General features: G+C 40.5%; 1 protein-coding gene across 12 annotated transcripts in view; it reads left to right on the top strand.

Moving 5' to 3' along the window:
• The window catches only part of TNRC6B (trinucleotide repeat containing adaptor 6B), a 241005-nt gene that overhangs the window by 112410 nt on the left and 112176 nt on the right, over positions 1–16419 (top strand). The window contains exon 1 of one of the 12 annotated variants that reach the window (XM_044779411.2): positions 4447–4661. The exons of the other annotated variants lie outside the window; for them this stretch is intronic. Coding sequence (XP_044635346.1) covers positions 4657–4661 — 5 coding nt within the window. The 5' untranslated portion in view covers positions 4447–4656. Of the gene's footprint in view, positions 1–4446; positions 4662–16419 lie in introns of those variants that run through there. 12 annotated transcript variants of the gene reach the window in all.

The following is a 16419-nucleotide window of genomic DNA, read 5'->3' as shown; positions in this document are numbered from 1 at the left end:
TAAAGATTTTATTTTTCCTTTTTCTCCCCAAAGCCCCCCGGTACATAGTTGTATATTTTTAGTTGTGGGTCCCTCTAGTTGTGGCATGTGGGACACCACCTCAGCATGGCTTCATGAGCGGTGCCATGTCCAGGCCCAGGATCCAAACTGGCAAAACCCTGGACTGCCAAAGTGGAGCACACGAACTCAACCACTCAGCCACAGGGCGGCCCCAAATATATGAAAATTTTATAAATGCTAAATTTAACAGTGAATGAAATAGCTGGGTTGTTATGTTTTGAGGACATTTAAGCATTATTAATTTTTATGGTTATAATTTTATTTTTTGTATTTTGGATTTGTAGATATATTTTTTCAGGTCCCAAACATTTTCCTAGGCCCCCGAAAAGCTTCTATGGACCCTAGGTATTAAGTGGAGAAAGAGTAATGGATAAAATGGCACCATTCACTCTCGTGCTTTAAAATTCTTCTGTGACTTTGCACTGCTTGTAAAATAAAATCCTTACCGTGGCCTGCAAGTCCCAGTATGATCCAGCTCCTACTGCCTCAGGTCCATCTCATACCTCTCTCCCCTGCTCACATGGTCTAGCCTCCTGATCATCCCTCTTGTTCTTTGAACACTCAAGCAGTTGCTTTTCATCTCAGCTTAAATGTCCCTCCTGAGAAAAGCCTTCTCTAACCACCTTATCTGAAGTGAACCTCCTTCAGTTATTCCAGATCCCACCAAACTATTTCCTTCTCAGTGATTTCCTTCTCTCCTGAGGATGTTGGCTCCATGTGGACAGGAGCCTTTCCTCTCTGGTTTACTGCTGTACCCTCAGCACCTAGCTCAGAGCCGGACACATAAAAAGCAATTAGTACAATTTGTTGAACAAATGAAGAGTTATGTTAGTAGATTTTGTAATTTAACCATCCTTGCCTTGTTGGTATAAACCCTACATACTCATAATGAATTATTCTCTTAAAACTGCTAAAATCTTAAAAATTCTAAATTCTTCACCAAGTGAAGATTGATCTATAGTTTTATTTTTTGTACCATCTTAATTCAGATGGATATTAGGAATATGGGCAGCTTCATAGAAGAAATTAGGAAGCTTTCCCTTTTATTTCCATAAGTTTGGGAATAGTAGGGATAAAATGGAAATTGTCTGTTTGATATAAATTTGGTAGAATTCACCCAGAAAACCATTTGTGCCTGATGTAGTTTTAGTGGCCAGCTCTTTGAATATCTTACAAATTTCTGCTATGGGTTTTTGTTCTTATTTTCATAACTTTTTTTGAGTTGATTTTGGTAATTTTTGTTTTCCTTGACTCTCATCCATTTTATTTAATCTTTAAGTTTATTGACATAAAGTTACGTGTAATTCTCTTACAATTTTAAAAAATCCTCTCCAAATCTATATAATGTCCCCTTTCTCAGCCCTAATCTTAACTTATGACTTCTCCCTCTTTTTAATTGATCAGATTTTCCAAAAGATTATCTACTTTTATCTTTTAAAACAAAAAAGTTTTTGGTTTTACTGATTCAGTCTACTCTTTTTTTGACTATTACTTTATGCTTCTATCATTATTAATTTCTTTTTTGGGTTTGTTACTTGTTTTCTAGACTTTTTAGTCATTATTTTTCAATCTTGTTTTCTAATAAAAATATTTTAGTAGTAGTATATTGTTACCAAAAGCACCAACTTTGAAAGATAACACTCATTTGAGTGGCTTTTTTTTCTTTTGAGGAAGATTAACCCTGAGCTAACATCCACTGCCAATCCTCCTCTTTTTGCTGAGAAAGACTGGCCCTGAGCTAACATCCGTGCCCATCTTCCTCTACTTTATATGTGGGACGCCTGCCACAGCATGGCTTGCCAAGCGGTGCCATGTCCGCACCCAGGATCTGAACTGGCGAACCCCGGGCCGCCGAAGCAGAACGTCGCACTTAACTGCTGCACCACTGGGCTGGCCCCTCATTTGAGTATTTAAGTACTGCCTTGTTTGTTTAAAAAAGTAAACTCATCTCTTGTTACTTCGTATCCTCACTTTGTAATAATATAATTTACAACACTATTTAATTGTTAATGTGAAAAAAGTACAATAAATATATTGCAGAGTCCAGAATGTCTGGAAATATAGGAGAAATAGCATATTTATTGCACTTGTTTCTTTTAGATGGACAACTGGACTAATTGCTCTAAGTTTAGAAGTATCTCACGAAAAATAGACATCTGGAGGTTGAAGAAAAAATATCGATTATTTTATTTGAAAATAGAACTAATATTTTGTCATAAAACGTGTTTATGTTTTCTGACTTTTCGGGTAGCTTGTTATTTAACACTTACAAGGTAACGCATATGCACATTTACACAATAATATTCTGCATTGGGGAATGGACACTTAGCAAAATTCAGTTTTTTAAAGAAATTGTGTCCATCGCAAATTAAAACAAGGCAGTTTGTACAATCTCCATGCATTTTAACATGTTGAGCATGCTCCACGTAAGTAAGCTTTCCGTAACTCATCTGGAAGGTATTGGAAGGATAAAAATAGACTAAATATTCAAAATTTCCATCCTAGGAGTTTCCTGCTTTTGCCTACATCTCAATTGTCAGTCCAGGTCCTGGCTCTTACTCCACTCAGGGTTGTCTAAAGACAGTGGAAGCTTTTTACGCCATAAATATTCAAGCTGCCGGATTGTCTAGGCATTGGCCTCTGCCTGCCCTGAAACAGCTCGTTTCCTGTTCTTCTGTCAGAGTGGAAAAAGCAAAGTAGGGAGACTGTTTAAAGACCCAGAAGCCGGGATGACAAACTTGTGGGATTTAGAAAGGGTTCGTAGGTTCCTTTTCAAGAAATCCTGAGTTTAAGGAATCCATCGGTTCCTGTGGGCTGGCATGTCGGATGACACTAGGTCAGCCTCCTGCATTTGGCAGAACCCCATGTGGAATCTCACCTTTTCTGGTTTATAAGGACAGACGGAGTCTGGTAATCACAGGGTACTTTTGTCTGCTTTCTATCATTTTACTTTATTTCTTCAAGCAATCCTTAAAACAAGTAGTTGGAGGCAAGTTTCTAGAAACTGTGACTTTCATTGCTTATATTTGGGTGGCAGATTTCCTCCTGTTCAGCCCAGCACTTCTAAATGGAGGTCCAAGTGATTAATTCATTCATTTATTAACTTACTATGTGGGGCTTGGTGTGGGGCCTCACACAGCAATGAAGGAAGATGGGATGTTTGTCCTTAGACATACTGGGGAAGACCGACGGTAAGCAGATTCTTTCACAAATAATAAATTGCACTTATGACCAGTACTCTGAAGAAGTAGTAAAGGACGTTGTGGGAGAGTTGAACAGGAAGGCCTGGTCTAGACTGGGAGGGTCAGAGAAAGCTTTCCTGGGGTAACGACTGACTTTTGTGATGGCGAGGATAAGAACAGAACTGCTAAAGGAAAGAAGCCAAGCGCAGAGTTTTAGAGCTGAAAGGAACCAAAGATATCATCTAGTGATACCCAGGCTTTCCATTCCACCAATGAAAAGCCTGAGGCCCAGGGAGGTAAAGGGATTTACCTAACTAAAATCACACGCCTGGTAGCCCCACGGCTAGACATGCAAACCCAGCATGGGTTTCTTAGGTGGGTAGAAATTGAGATGCTATAGTGAGAAGGGACAGGGATGGGGGAGGCCAGGGAGGTTTCGAATGTAGGGCTTACCCCGAGTTAGCAGCCCAGCTACTTCCTCAGGTGGGGGAGGGGATTAAAGATGACTCACATCTGACCTAGCCTAGAGGAACTCAGTTTGTTGTGCTGTAGTACAGTTTTTATTTGGGGTGGGGGAGGAGGTACCAAAGACACATAGACCCAGAACAATAAATGTGGAGTTCAATTGGGAAACCAGTCCCTGTTCTGCAGCTGACTAGCTGCGTGATCTGGGATAAGTCACTTAACCTCTCTGAATTGCCATTCACAGTTTATACTTTGGTGTATTTCCTTTCAGTCTTTTCCTATTCATTTTAGGAGCTTGTTAGAGATCAGTTGTGCCCTATATTTCACCTTAATCTTTAAAAACCAAAGTCGCTTGTTTAGGGAAGGTGTTATTTAAGCCCCCTTTTAAAGAGCAGTTTGCCAGCCTGTGCTTGCCCAAACATCTAGAGAATAACTGTAGCAAGCGAGCCAAGCTCCAGGATCTGCAAGAATCGTTAGCGCTGAACATATTTCTATAAACCAATAAAGGTTTTTATATTTTGTTCATCTGTTACCCTTATGCTGTTGCCACTTTCACATTCAGTGTGTGTAGGCGGAGAGTATGAGATAACAGCATTTCACAAACGAGAGTGAGTGGAAAAGGGCCGCTTTCCCTTTAAGGCGGTTTCATTCCCCAGCTCCCGCCCCTTTCCTGATTGACAAACCTACCCGAAGTCACATGATCCGCCTCTATTTGAAGGTCACAAAAAGCTGCTTCCTTTAGAGACAGAGGGGGAGAGAGAGAGCAAGAGGGAGAGTGAGTGAGAGAGTTAGTTCAAGCCAAAATGGCCGACAGAGTCTCTGCTGGTTTCTGAATATTTAAAATACAAAAAAACAGATAGACAAAAAGAAATCATTTTTTGGACCTTTTTTCATTTCCATTTCTACCTTGTATGCCTCAATTTGCTGGATTTAAGCACTGCTGCACTTTATGAGGTTGGTAAATATTTTCGATTTTTTAAAACCAATTGATTTATATGGATCTTGTCTAACCGTTTTCACTGGTCGTGTTGCAAATCGACATTTGTCTAGCATGGAGATTGGCTTCAGACATTTCGTGAATCTGTAAATCAGACCCGTGATGTACTTTTGGTTCGGCATTTTAGAAATGGAAAAGCCTTGGTAAAATATTTAAATTTTGAAGTGATTTAATTGCACTTTTAATGTATATGCAGATTTTCATCATCGTTTCTGTTTTGCAAATAAATGAAACTGCGAGTAATTGGAAATTTGATATTTAGAAAGAGGCTTTTAAAAAACACAGACCTCTCCCTGCCCCCTTAAATCTGCTGCAAAAATTTGCATAAATATAAATGGGTTTGCATTCTTTCGGCTGCTAAGGCCGACAAAGGATCTGGGAGGGCAAGCACTACCACGGAAAGCCTTTTTTTTTTTTCTTCTTTTTTAAAAGGTAGGCCATCCTTCCTAGAGAGATGTAAAACCTAAAATAAGACCTGATACATTTTAAACATTAGGCTGGGGGCGAGCGAACACCAGGAGGTTTGAGGTTTGTAGATTCCCCTGCTTGAAACCCTCCCAAGCAGTGTGTGGATCACCCCTCTCCTGCCTGCGCGCGCTCGTTTGCACTGGGTCTCTGTGTGTGTTCTCAAATGTGCAGCCAGATGCGCTTTTATTTTGATCGTGGTTTGAACCAAATGGTATGACTATCTTGTAAACATGGTGTTTTAAAGATATAAACAGCTATTCGCCCCGATTAGGAATTATTTCTTTATCAGTGTCTCCCTGTAGATTGGCCTTCACCATTTCTCATGGTTTACAATTTTTGTTTAATTTTATGCAGATGAACCTGGCTTTTCAGCATAAATTCAGCATCTGTGTGCGTGGTTGCCTGTTTTGCCCATGTATCCATTGTGAAGTGGTCATTTAGGGTCACATGAATAAGTAGCTGTGTGTGTATGTATGTTGCCCCTGGAACTGTGCAGTGCCCTGAAGTTAAATTCCATTACTCCTAATGCAGGATTCTAGAAAGCCTGGGAGCAGGGAGGGAAGAAAGCTGAAAACTTGCTTTCTCAGAGCCACCTCCCCCTATCATTGTGAGAGTGTGATGTAATGCCTCTCGGTCTGGTGGGCTGAAAGGATGTAGTTTGTGATGTGGCGGGGAGATTGCCCCCACCCCTGAGTAAATTACCCCACCCCCTCAGCACATCCCTGGCTCTGAGAGGCCTTGTTTTCTTTTCTTTTTTTTCCCCCCTAATTTGTATCCTGATTTATGCTGTGGCATATTGGCATGAGAAAGAGACCGTTCTTCTAAATCTGTTACAAAGTATAGTTTAGAAAAGGCATTTAAAATATGCAAATAAGTCGAATTGTCATATCCTCATCATTAAATATGTAGACTTGGATTAAAGCTAATTAAGCATAAATGGAATAATTTTGATTAGAAGGGAGCAGTTATTTTTGTCGTTGTTTCTTTTTTAATTAATCTAATTATAAGATGCTTGCTGGGCCTGAAAGTGTTAAAAAAATAAAAAAATGCTGGACTATTTTGAAAATTTGACAGTCTGGAAGAGGGTGTGTAGTGCTTTCAAAAGCTTTATTCACTGTTAAAATGGATTGGCCTCTTGTGCTGAAAATGGCCTGTTTCTTTGGGCCAATTGTGTGCAGATGAAGGGACTTTCACGCTAATTTAACAAAAAGACTTGCTATTTGAATACATAAAGATAATTATTAAGTCCTCTGTCTCTAAAGAGAAGGATTTAATTATTTTTCCAAAATTAATGTTATTATACTAGTAATGGAAATAAGTAGAGAAGTGATGGTTTAAATTCAATGTAAATTTTTTGGTGATAATAAGTTCAGCTTTTGTGTAAGAGGGATTGGAAACATTACATTAAAGGTAGTCTGGAACAAATTTGTCTGTAAAAATTTTTTTACATCTTGAATTTAAAGGAAAAGACATAGAAATTACCATAGTGATAAGGAGTGTTGCTTTGTGGTGGACCTAAGGAAAATTAGAGCTCTCATTTTTGTTGTTGTTTTTTCTGAAAATGAAAGCGCGTATTTGGGGCTTTACTTGTTAGATGATTCATTTTATGCCCGTTTCCTAAGTTGGCTTTACAGAAGAAGAGTGAGAAAAACCTAGGCTTTCCATGTTTTGCCATTAGTCTGTTTTTGTGGACTGTGTAAACATGTGAATAGCAGGTTAATTCGGTTTGCAGAGCGGAGGAGGCAGAAGCAGGGTGCCTGCTCTCTTAGGCAAGAAGAATGATAGAATGAACGTTAGCAGAATACCATCTGAGTCTTTGAAACATTTTTATAAATATTCTTTTCTCCTAGACAGGTTGGAAAGCGAAGTAAATAGGACTTGGTTTCACGTATGTTAGCGTTATGGCTCTGGTGAGTTTCAGAAGCTCAGCTGCCATTTTGGATCCAAGTTCCTGCAGAGACAATCCTATGGCACACCAAAACTAGGGTAATTCAGAAGCAAATAAAAATGAGTAATAAATCAGTGTGCAGATGGATAGTGTTTCATTTGTGCCTTTTGTTGAAGTTTCCTTTCTGTTGGTAGTGTGAAAGGAAGCTTTAAAAACTTTAGAGATGTAACTGATGTTATGAAGAGCAAAACTCAGGGATATTATAACTTACATGTTGTAGCTTTACTTTTTAAAACGAGACGGCCTGTGCAGAGGAAGTGTCTTACTGGAGAAAATGAGTATAATCCTTACTAATGCCCCCCCCCCCAATATATTTCCTTATGCTGGCTCTACTTGTGATGTTATAGTAATGTCATTATTAACAATCCTTGCTACCCTGTCTCAGAAAGAAATGTCACAGATTCATTATTAAGATTTTACTGAAACATCACAAAAATTGATGGTGTTTATCTGTCAGAAGTGGTTTCTTATTTTTAAAGCGTTTTGCAGCCCTTCCGTCTGGGTGCCAGAAAGGACGCATTGCCGTCTTTGATAGATGGTGCAAACTCAACTCTGTTGTTGTGCTTTCCATAGCCATTCGTGATTCTCTATCGCCACGAGGACAGTCCTTCAAAACAAACTTCTAAAACTTGAAGCAGAGACTTCCAAGGCTTTTCCAGCTCTTCAACTCTACAAGAGACCCTGAAAGAGTGATATGTGATGATGAGACCTTCAGGTTCTGCAGAGCAGGCCAAGCAGATAACAGTAGGAAGGGGTGGGCCTTACTCTACCCAACTGCCCCGTGGCTGAAAAGTTTTGGAGGAATTTAATTTTTATAACTCACTATAGTCATTGACCTTCTGTAACGACAACACAGATGAATGTACTTTGTCCCCACCCTCAAGGAGTACCAGCCTAGCAAGGGAGATACTCAGATAAAGAGGTCTTCACCACTTGGTTCTATTTGTGCGGTAGTTAGAACAAGTACCCTGGTACGGAAGTATCCTGAACATTAGGAGAACCCCTTTTTAAGGAAGCCAAATAATTACCCCTTATTAATTTTTAGTCATCATTTGGATATTAGATTTTCCTTAAGTGGAACTTGTGATTTAAAGATGGGGTTTCTGGCCATTGGTTAGGGAGAGGGGCAGCATATACTGATTGTTTCCTAGTACAGTATTGTTCGTGGATTTACACTAATCTGACTTCCCTCACCTGCTTCTTGTGATTAAGACTAGGGGTGGGGTGGGGTGGGGCGAAGTGAAGCCACTTGGCCTGAGTAGGGGTTTAACCCATGACAGTGACATTTCAACATGTTTTTTCTTCCTTCCTCCATATATTCACTCAGCAGTCGTTTACTGTGCCCTGGTGTGTATCAAGTGCTTTGAGATCTAAAAATTAATTTGGTCGGCCCATTGCCTTGAACAGCCCCTTGGTTCATGTGGAAATAGTCACCATCTGGTAACTAACCTATGGCTTTGGGTTATGACTAGGATAATGCTATACTTCCTTTCACCTGATTGTCTCTGCTGATAATCAGGGAATGAATGGCAATTTTTTCTTCTGGTAGTTCTAGAGACTTCCATTCAACGTTTGACGAGACACTCACTCAATCTATTTTCTTTAGCCCTGCAGAAGTACCTCCTCAAAGTTACCTTTTGAATTATCTCTGAGAACCTTGCAGTCTAAGTGGCCTCCCTGTTTCCTCTATCACATCCCTCCATTTTACTTTTTTTAATACACCATAATTGTATCAGCATCAGAAATTACATTATTTGTGTATGGGTGCTTCACTCCCCCCAAAACCATAAGCTTTCAGGAGAGCAGAGTTTGTTTTGCTTGTTGCTCAATAAAAATGTAGTTGAGTTGGACCTGAGTATAAGGTCACCAGGACAGTAAACCCCTGTTTCTTCATCAGTAAACTGAGGATAGTGCATGTTGTAAAGCATAAAGGAAATGCTGTACGGAAGGGCCAGCACCTAGTCTTGTTGCTTAGTGAGAGTTTCCTTCCCCTTTCCTCTATCTCCCTTTGTTAAATAAACCAGAAAGGCTTTTACGGCCCTACAGATGCCCCCGTTCTTTCTCATGCTCCCAGCATCATGACTTCTGCACTGGTGGCGCTGAGCTTCAGCCTGGACGGGGCAGGAGCTGCGCTCAGCCTTTCCTTTCTGTTGAAGTCCCTGCATTCCTATGGTCCGATGTCGGCTCTTCACGCTCCACTTTCCTTCAGGCTCTGCCTCTGTGATATCCATGTTTGCTTGGCTGCTTTCATACGTTCCGTGTTTTGTATCAAAAGGTACTCAACAGTTGGAAATGAATTGGTCTTACAGTTGAAAGGCAGAGGAGAACATAAAATACACTATTTTTTCCTTCATTTTGATGATTCTGAGCCTACACTTGTAAATTCTATTTACTTAACCAAACTGTTAATAGTTTTGACGCAAAAGAGAGATAAAAATAAAAATTTAGGTTAATTGCCCACTTTATACAATACTGTTGAATTCATATAGATGACATAGAAATGGCTTTCATTCATTGACTTTGGAATTTGTTTTTTTAAAAAACCAGAAAATTATTGTGTAGTTATTCATTCAGCAGATAATTATTGAATACCTATTACGTGCCAGATATTGGGATAAGTGCTAGCATAGGAGTAGGATGAAGGTTTTTCTCCAGGCCTCATTGCTGAAGTTAGAAAGAGTATAAATGCAGGGAGGCTGGTCAGTGCTCAGGGTGTTGGGTGATTACAAAGGAGGGCACCCAAACCTCTAAGGGACCAGCTTGTGCAGGGGCCCTGAGGCCAGAGAGGACATTGGCAGATTTGGAGAACTGCATATAGAGTACTTGTACTTGAATGGAGGGTGATGTAAGGGAAGAGATGATGGGGCGCGAAGAGAAGCTGAAAAGGTAAACACTGGCCAGATGCACACGAGTCTGTAGGCCATGTTTGGAAATCTTTATCTTGAGAACAATTAAGGAGTTTTCAGCAGGAATATCACCTGTTCAGATTAGATTTTTGAAAGATGACTCTAGTTGCCCTGTAGAAAATGGCTGGAGGGTTAAGTATAAAACCAGATACTATTGCAGTAATCCCAGGTAATGGTGGCCTGAACTGATAGCAGAGTTAGGAAGAAGTGGATAAGGCCAGAGACATTTAGGAAGAATAATTGAGAGGACCTAATCACTGCCTATGAGAAGCTGAGGGTTGGAGAAGTTAAAGATGACACCCCTGTCTCTGGCCTTGGCTACTGGTGGGATGGCCATACATTCACTGAGTTAGGGTCCATTTATATGAGAGACAGTTGTGGGGTTGGGATACTGAGTTTAATTTTGGTGTCATTGAATCTTGGGACCTCCAGATGAAGGTCTGGAATAACTAGAGATCTGGCTGGAGATAAAGATTTAAGAAGCATCAGTAGTCCTAAGTTTACCAAGATTTTCCTTTTTAAGTTGGGAAGGTGTCCAAAGATGGCAGTGTGCAGTGAAGGTGCTATTGGATGCTGCTAAGGGGACACTATTTCATAAGGAAGATAAGATCACATACTTCCATTTCTTTTTTTTTTTTTAAGATTTTATTTTTTCCTTTTTCTCCCCAAAGCCCCTGGGCACATAGTTGTATATTCTTCATTGTGGGTCCTTCTAGTTGTAGCATGTGGGACGCTGCCTCAGCGTGGTTTGATGAGCAGTGCCATGTCTGCGCCCAGGATTCGAACCGACGAAACACTGGGCCTCCTGCAGCAGAGCACGAGAACCCAACCACTCGGCCACGGGGCCAGCCCCCACATACTTCCATTTCTACAGAGGTTGCTATTAGGAATACAGAAGGAGTTGGAGGGAGGAGAAAGACTAATTTTAGCTGGGTTCATTAGAGAAGGCTTTATGAGGACTTTGTATTTGAGCTGAGCCTTAAAGATTGGGCAGAACTGTGAAGAACAGACCTAGAGGACAGGGCATTCTAGCTGGAGGGTTAATTATGTTCAGGGAGGATTAACGGGAGGCTGGATGTGTATGGGAGAGCCGGAACATCTGCTCTGAGTAGTTTGGATTGCCATGATAGATAGTGGGGACCTGCTGAAAGTCCGATAGTAATGTGATCAAAGTCGTATTTTGAGAATACTAATATGGCAGTGGGGCAGAGGAGGACTGGGGGAGCAAGGAGGACTAAGGGGAGAATTTAGAGTCAGGCAGGCCAGTTAGGAGGCTGCGGGAAAAAGGACTTTATGAAAGGACCTGCTAAAAGACTGTGGCAGTGAGGCTAGAAAAGTTACCAAAGACTCCAGGTCCTCCACATGAATGATGAGAATCTTCAACAGAAATGAGGATGAGGAATTCCAGGTCAGGCATGGAGTTTAAGAAGTTGATAGGACTTCCAGTTGGAACTGTTTAGTAGGCAGCTGGCAATGTGGAGCTGAAGCTTGAGAAAGAGGTCAGAAGTGGAGATAACGAATTGGAAGTCATCCACATAAAAGTGATAGTTGAAGCTGAGAGAGTGGATGAGATCACCATGGAAGTGCAAAGAATGGAAAAGAGAACTGAGAATGGGGCCTTGGGGACAGGAACAGAAAGAGGACCTGGGAAAGGATTGAAAGAAAGGTGATTGTGTAAGACAGTCAGTAATAGTTACGGAAGATGAGGGAAGGACTTCTCCATCTCAGGTGTGATCAGCAGGCTTTGATGCTGCACAGGAAGAACTGTATTTGGTTACGGCAACGTTCCCAAAGCTGGTGTTGGGAGATGTACCAGTGGGAAAGGGTTGGGCATCATTAGGTTACCCCACCACCATTCGATAGCAGTAGAATGTGAGCCCACATGTGTTATTTTACATTTTCCAGAAGTCACACTAAAAAAGTAAAAAGAGGGTGCCGACCCCTTGGCCGAGTGGTTAAGTTTGTGCACTCTTGCTTCGTCAGCCTGGGATTTCGCTGGTTTGGATCCTGGGCACGGACATGGCACCGCTCGTCAGGCCATGCTGAGGTGGCGTTCCACATGCCACAACTAGAGGCACTCACAACTAGAGTATACAACTGTGTACTGGGGGAACTTGGGGAGAAAAAGCAGGTGAAAAAAGGAAGATTGGTAACAGTTGTTAGCTCAGATGCCAATCTTTAAGGAAAAAAAAAGTAAAAAGAAGTAGGTGAAATTGACTTTAATAATATATATTTTATTTAACCCAGTATGTGCAAAATATTGCCAATTCAACATGTAGTCAATTAAAAAATATTAGAGAGATTTGACATTCTTTTTTTCATAGTCTTTGAAATGTGATATGTATTTTATAGTTACAACACATTTCAGTTTGAACATGAAATTTTCATTGGAAATGCTTGATCTTTATTTAGATTTCAGAAAATTTACGATTGAAAAAGTATATTCACATACCCAAGTTTTTCCAAACATACAAAAGTTTTCCAGTAATGGAAATAAGTGTCAACTTTAAAATTTAAATGAATTAAACTAAAATACAATTGAAAATTCAGTTTCTCAGTTGTGCTGGCCTCATTACAAGTGCTCACTCACCATGTGTGCCTGCCTTTTTGGACAGCACAGGGTCATGCAAAGTAAAATGGATTACTTACCGCTAACGTGCGCATTGAAAAAAGCCAAAGCAACTCAAGGCATTCTTAGCATCGCAAAGCATTTCACAGGATTGGTGTTTCTTAGAACACTTGTTGGCTTATACTAACGGAATTTTTAGAATTGGAAGGATCAGATCCTAATTTTGCACGTGAGATGAACTTTTTATGTAAGTGCACAGATTCCAAATTTAAAACAGGAATTTAAAAACTGTTTTGGGTAAGGTCAGCAGGAAGGTATATTGGCAGAAGTTCTTGAACATACCAATTCATGTCATATTTCAGAAATGCTAGGTGCGGGACTTACATTTACAAGGAGATTCAATTGGAGTGGTGGGAGCACTCCAGCCCCTTATTTGACCTGTTTGAACTCTGGAGTCAGTGAGATGGCTCCAGGTGGGGAGGTAGGAAATTAGGATTCAGGTTGTTCTCAGAATCGATTTCAGTCAGTGGTCCCACCCAGCCTTATAGCATGGGAGGAGGTGTATGGGGGAGAAAAGGGGTCCCAAACGGCTAATTATTTTGTGCCTGTATCTCATTTCTCTTTGGTGATAAGCAGGCTGTTTGGCCTAAGACTATTACACTCATTTTGTATTTCTTGCCATCCTGGGCCAGTACGATGTTTATGAAATATGGGTGGTTTACATAAAGCAGGTTCAAAGATTTTTACTTAATCATCTCGTTGATTTTGACTGTTTTGTAATTACTGGTTAGCTCTTCTAAGTAATAACCGGTAAAGATAGAAATGATCCTGAATTGTGCTTGGAACCAAACCTTGTTCACACTGGAGAATAATCGTTGGTTTTTGGTTGCTGCACAATTTCATTTCAGCAAACATAGGGGAGCTTATTTTTCTGCGAAGTGCCCTGTAAGGGTTTGGAGTGTCACTATTTGGTGAAGTCCTATTCTTTTTTTAATCAATATGAAAATTAACCCCTTACTTTTTTGTTTTCCTTTAGAAGTGCATTGTGGTTATCTATCCATGCTGCTTTAAAAACCAGGCTCTATAGTGGTGGACTTAAGTAATGCCCTTGAACGCCTTAATAAGGCCCGAGACCTAGCAGAAGATCCCTTACCCCATTCCCAGAAGCCCAGAGCAGCGAATCCTGTACCTCTTAGTGCCATTGTTTCTTTTACCCCTTTGCTTACAGAAAATAATTGCTGTTCTTTTTATGCCAAGAAGTTCTATTTATAAGCTGAAGTTAGATTACTGGGTAGCTTAGAACAGTGGTTTTTAAGCTTTTTGATTGGATATGCAGTAAGAAATGCAGTTTGCCCTGAGACCCTGTACTTAGGTGAATGTATACACTGAAGCACAAGCATTCACTTTCTGATACTGTGTGTGATATATCCTGATATATTCTGTTCAAGTCCATTTTGTAAAATAAAACAAAACCAAAACCAGAAAAGCTGATCCCGATCCACTGAATTGATTTAATGATCCGCTAGGGGTTGTCTCACAGGTTTGAAGAAGTTTGAGGAAACCACTCATGAGTCGCCATATTCCAGGATAGAATCCCCACTTTTGCTGGTCGGAAGAATCAGATTTGCCAGTCCACTCAGTTATCACACTAACCAAATTCATAAGCAGTTTTTTAAAATGTTAATTTGTTACTTCAGCCTGTGGGAGATGGATATTCTTGAGCAGAATGTTGTCCTCCCTGTCCAGAGCATTCCATCCAGATCAAAAGGAGTTGGCCATCCATACTGAGGAATGGAAATGTTTTTCTCTCAGATTTTGGAGAAACTTAAGTAGAAAACATCCTTTTACCAGATTATGTATTCTCTCTTCGAAAAGCCCCATGGAATACTGCCATATTCTCTTTTTGGGGGGCGCCTCCCTGCCCCTTTTCCAGGTGTCATGAGGACATAGCTCGACTGTTAACACATTCTGTTTTCAAACACACTTCAGTACATTAGTTCAGCATTTCCTACTGTTTGTTGGGGGTGCTAATAAGTTTGCCTGCAGAAAAAGATTCCCCTCCTGACTAAGCTGAATTAAACTGGTCTTTGCTTACTACTGGACTTAAAGAGTGTTTAAGATGCGAATATGCCTTGGGAATCTTAAGTGATATGTATATATAAAATCTTAAAGTGCTAGGGTTTTGTTTTTAAGCACAATTTGGGGAAATTCAGGATTGGCTTTCCATTTCAATTATTCCTTTCTAAAACTGCATCCTTGTCAAGCTAGCTGGATTTGGCTGTTTGCCAAGTCTCTTCAGACAGTTTTGCATGATGGTTCCCAGACTTGGGCTGCAGGAAACTGTGACAGTGCAAAAGCAATATTGGGATCCAACCTGTGTTACCAGTTTTAAATTTGCTAAGTAAAGGCATTTTTAAAAACTCACCATTTATTATCATCATTTCAAAGAAAAAATATGTTAACAAAAAAGTAGATGGACAATCTCAGAATAGGAGACATCTCATTAAGTTAAATAGCTTTATGAAGACCATTACGTTGGGAATATAGATGAGCATAGGTACTAAAGTTCAGTGTTTGGGAACCACCTCCTAATTATAGACCATCTCTTAGCATGTATGACAATTAACTATGTGCTTGCTGGGTTTTATTAGCCTCACTCATAGGAATAAACCTTCCTTCATTCTTGTTTACTGGCTACAGTGGTGATGATTTCATTGACTCACACTTTTAAAAAAAAGTACTTGGTTCTCTCTGAATATAACGTAAGGAGATAACCATTCTGCTTTAATGTAAGAAAAAGAGTAAAAACAAGCCAACTGTGTTAGGTGCTGAGCAATCAGTCATAGAATCTAGAACTACAATCAAAACCTATAGCAAAGTTTATCTGATTTACTGAGGTATATAGTTGTAGTGATTATGTGCAGGTGGCACGTAGGTCACAGAACTAAATGATATTACCTATGTATGTTTTTGCCAGGCTATTGGCTCTTTATGAGTTATGAATAATGGCCATGGCAGATTTTCTGTCATATTATTATGTACATTTTTATGTCTGCCATCCCACTCCCACATTTTAAATGACAAAGACCTTAAATCTGGCAACCCCACATCAAATGTCGCCTCTTTCTTCCAGGGAGAGAAAGTGCTTCTCGGATGCACTTTACTCCTTTAATCAAGGGGAGCAGGGGCAGCAGCTCACTGGCCTGCCCTGGCTGTGATAATGTTATCAGCCAACGTGGGAGTGGTGGCCTCAGCAAGGGCTTTGACTCTTCATCACCAGAGTCCTGGGACAGCGAGGAGGAGGAGGGGGGAGAGGCTGGGATTAGCTGTGTAGGGCATTGGGGAACAGTAACATGCTGGGTAGACTTGAGTTTGAGCAGGATAGACTCTAGGTCCTGTGTACTTGGAAGAATTTGTTTATTACCTAAGTTTGTATGTATCAGGCCCTATATAGTGCAGGGAAGACAAAGATAAGAAGAACTGACTTTTATCTTTGGAACTCATCCGGCAATATAAACAGTCAGTGAGGCTGCCTGTAATAAAGATAGACGCGTGATGCCCAGAGTCCTAGAGAGTGGAGAGAGAGGCCTAGGGGACTGGGGAAGTTTCCCCCACAGAGGAAACATTGAGCTGGGTCTTAAAGGGTAATTTGGAGTTGCCTGGTGAAGAGGATGGTGAGTACAGCAGGGGTGATAAAGTGCAGTGGTTTAGAACTGAGGTTCTGAAGTCAGGACACTGTGTGGTTAGGTCAGCCCAGTGTTGGGCAAATCATATCTGTGTGCCTCTGCTTTCTCTCTGGTAAAATGGGGAATAATAACAGTGCC

Source organism: Equus asinus, chromosome 4 (assembly GCF_041296235.1).
Source record: "Equus asinus isolate D_3611 breed Donkey chromosome 4, EquAss-T2T_v2, whole genome shotgun sequence".
NCBI lineage: Eukaryota > Metazoa > Chordata > Mammalia > Perissodactyla > Equidae > Equus > Equus asinus.
Note: the sequence above shows the minus strand (reverse complement) of the source record. Positions and strands in the feature narration are given on the sequence as shown.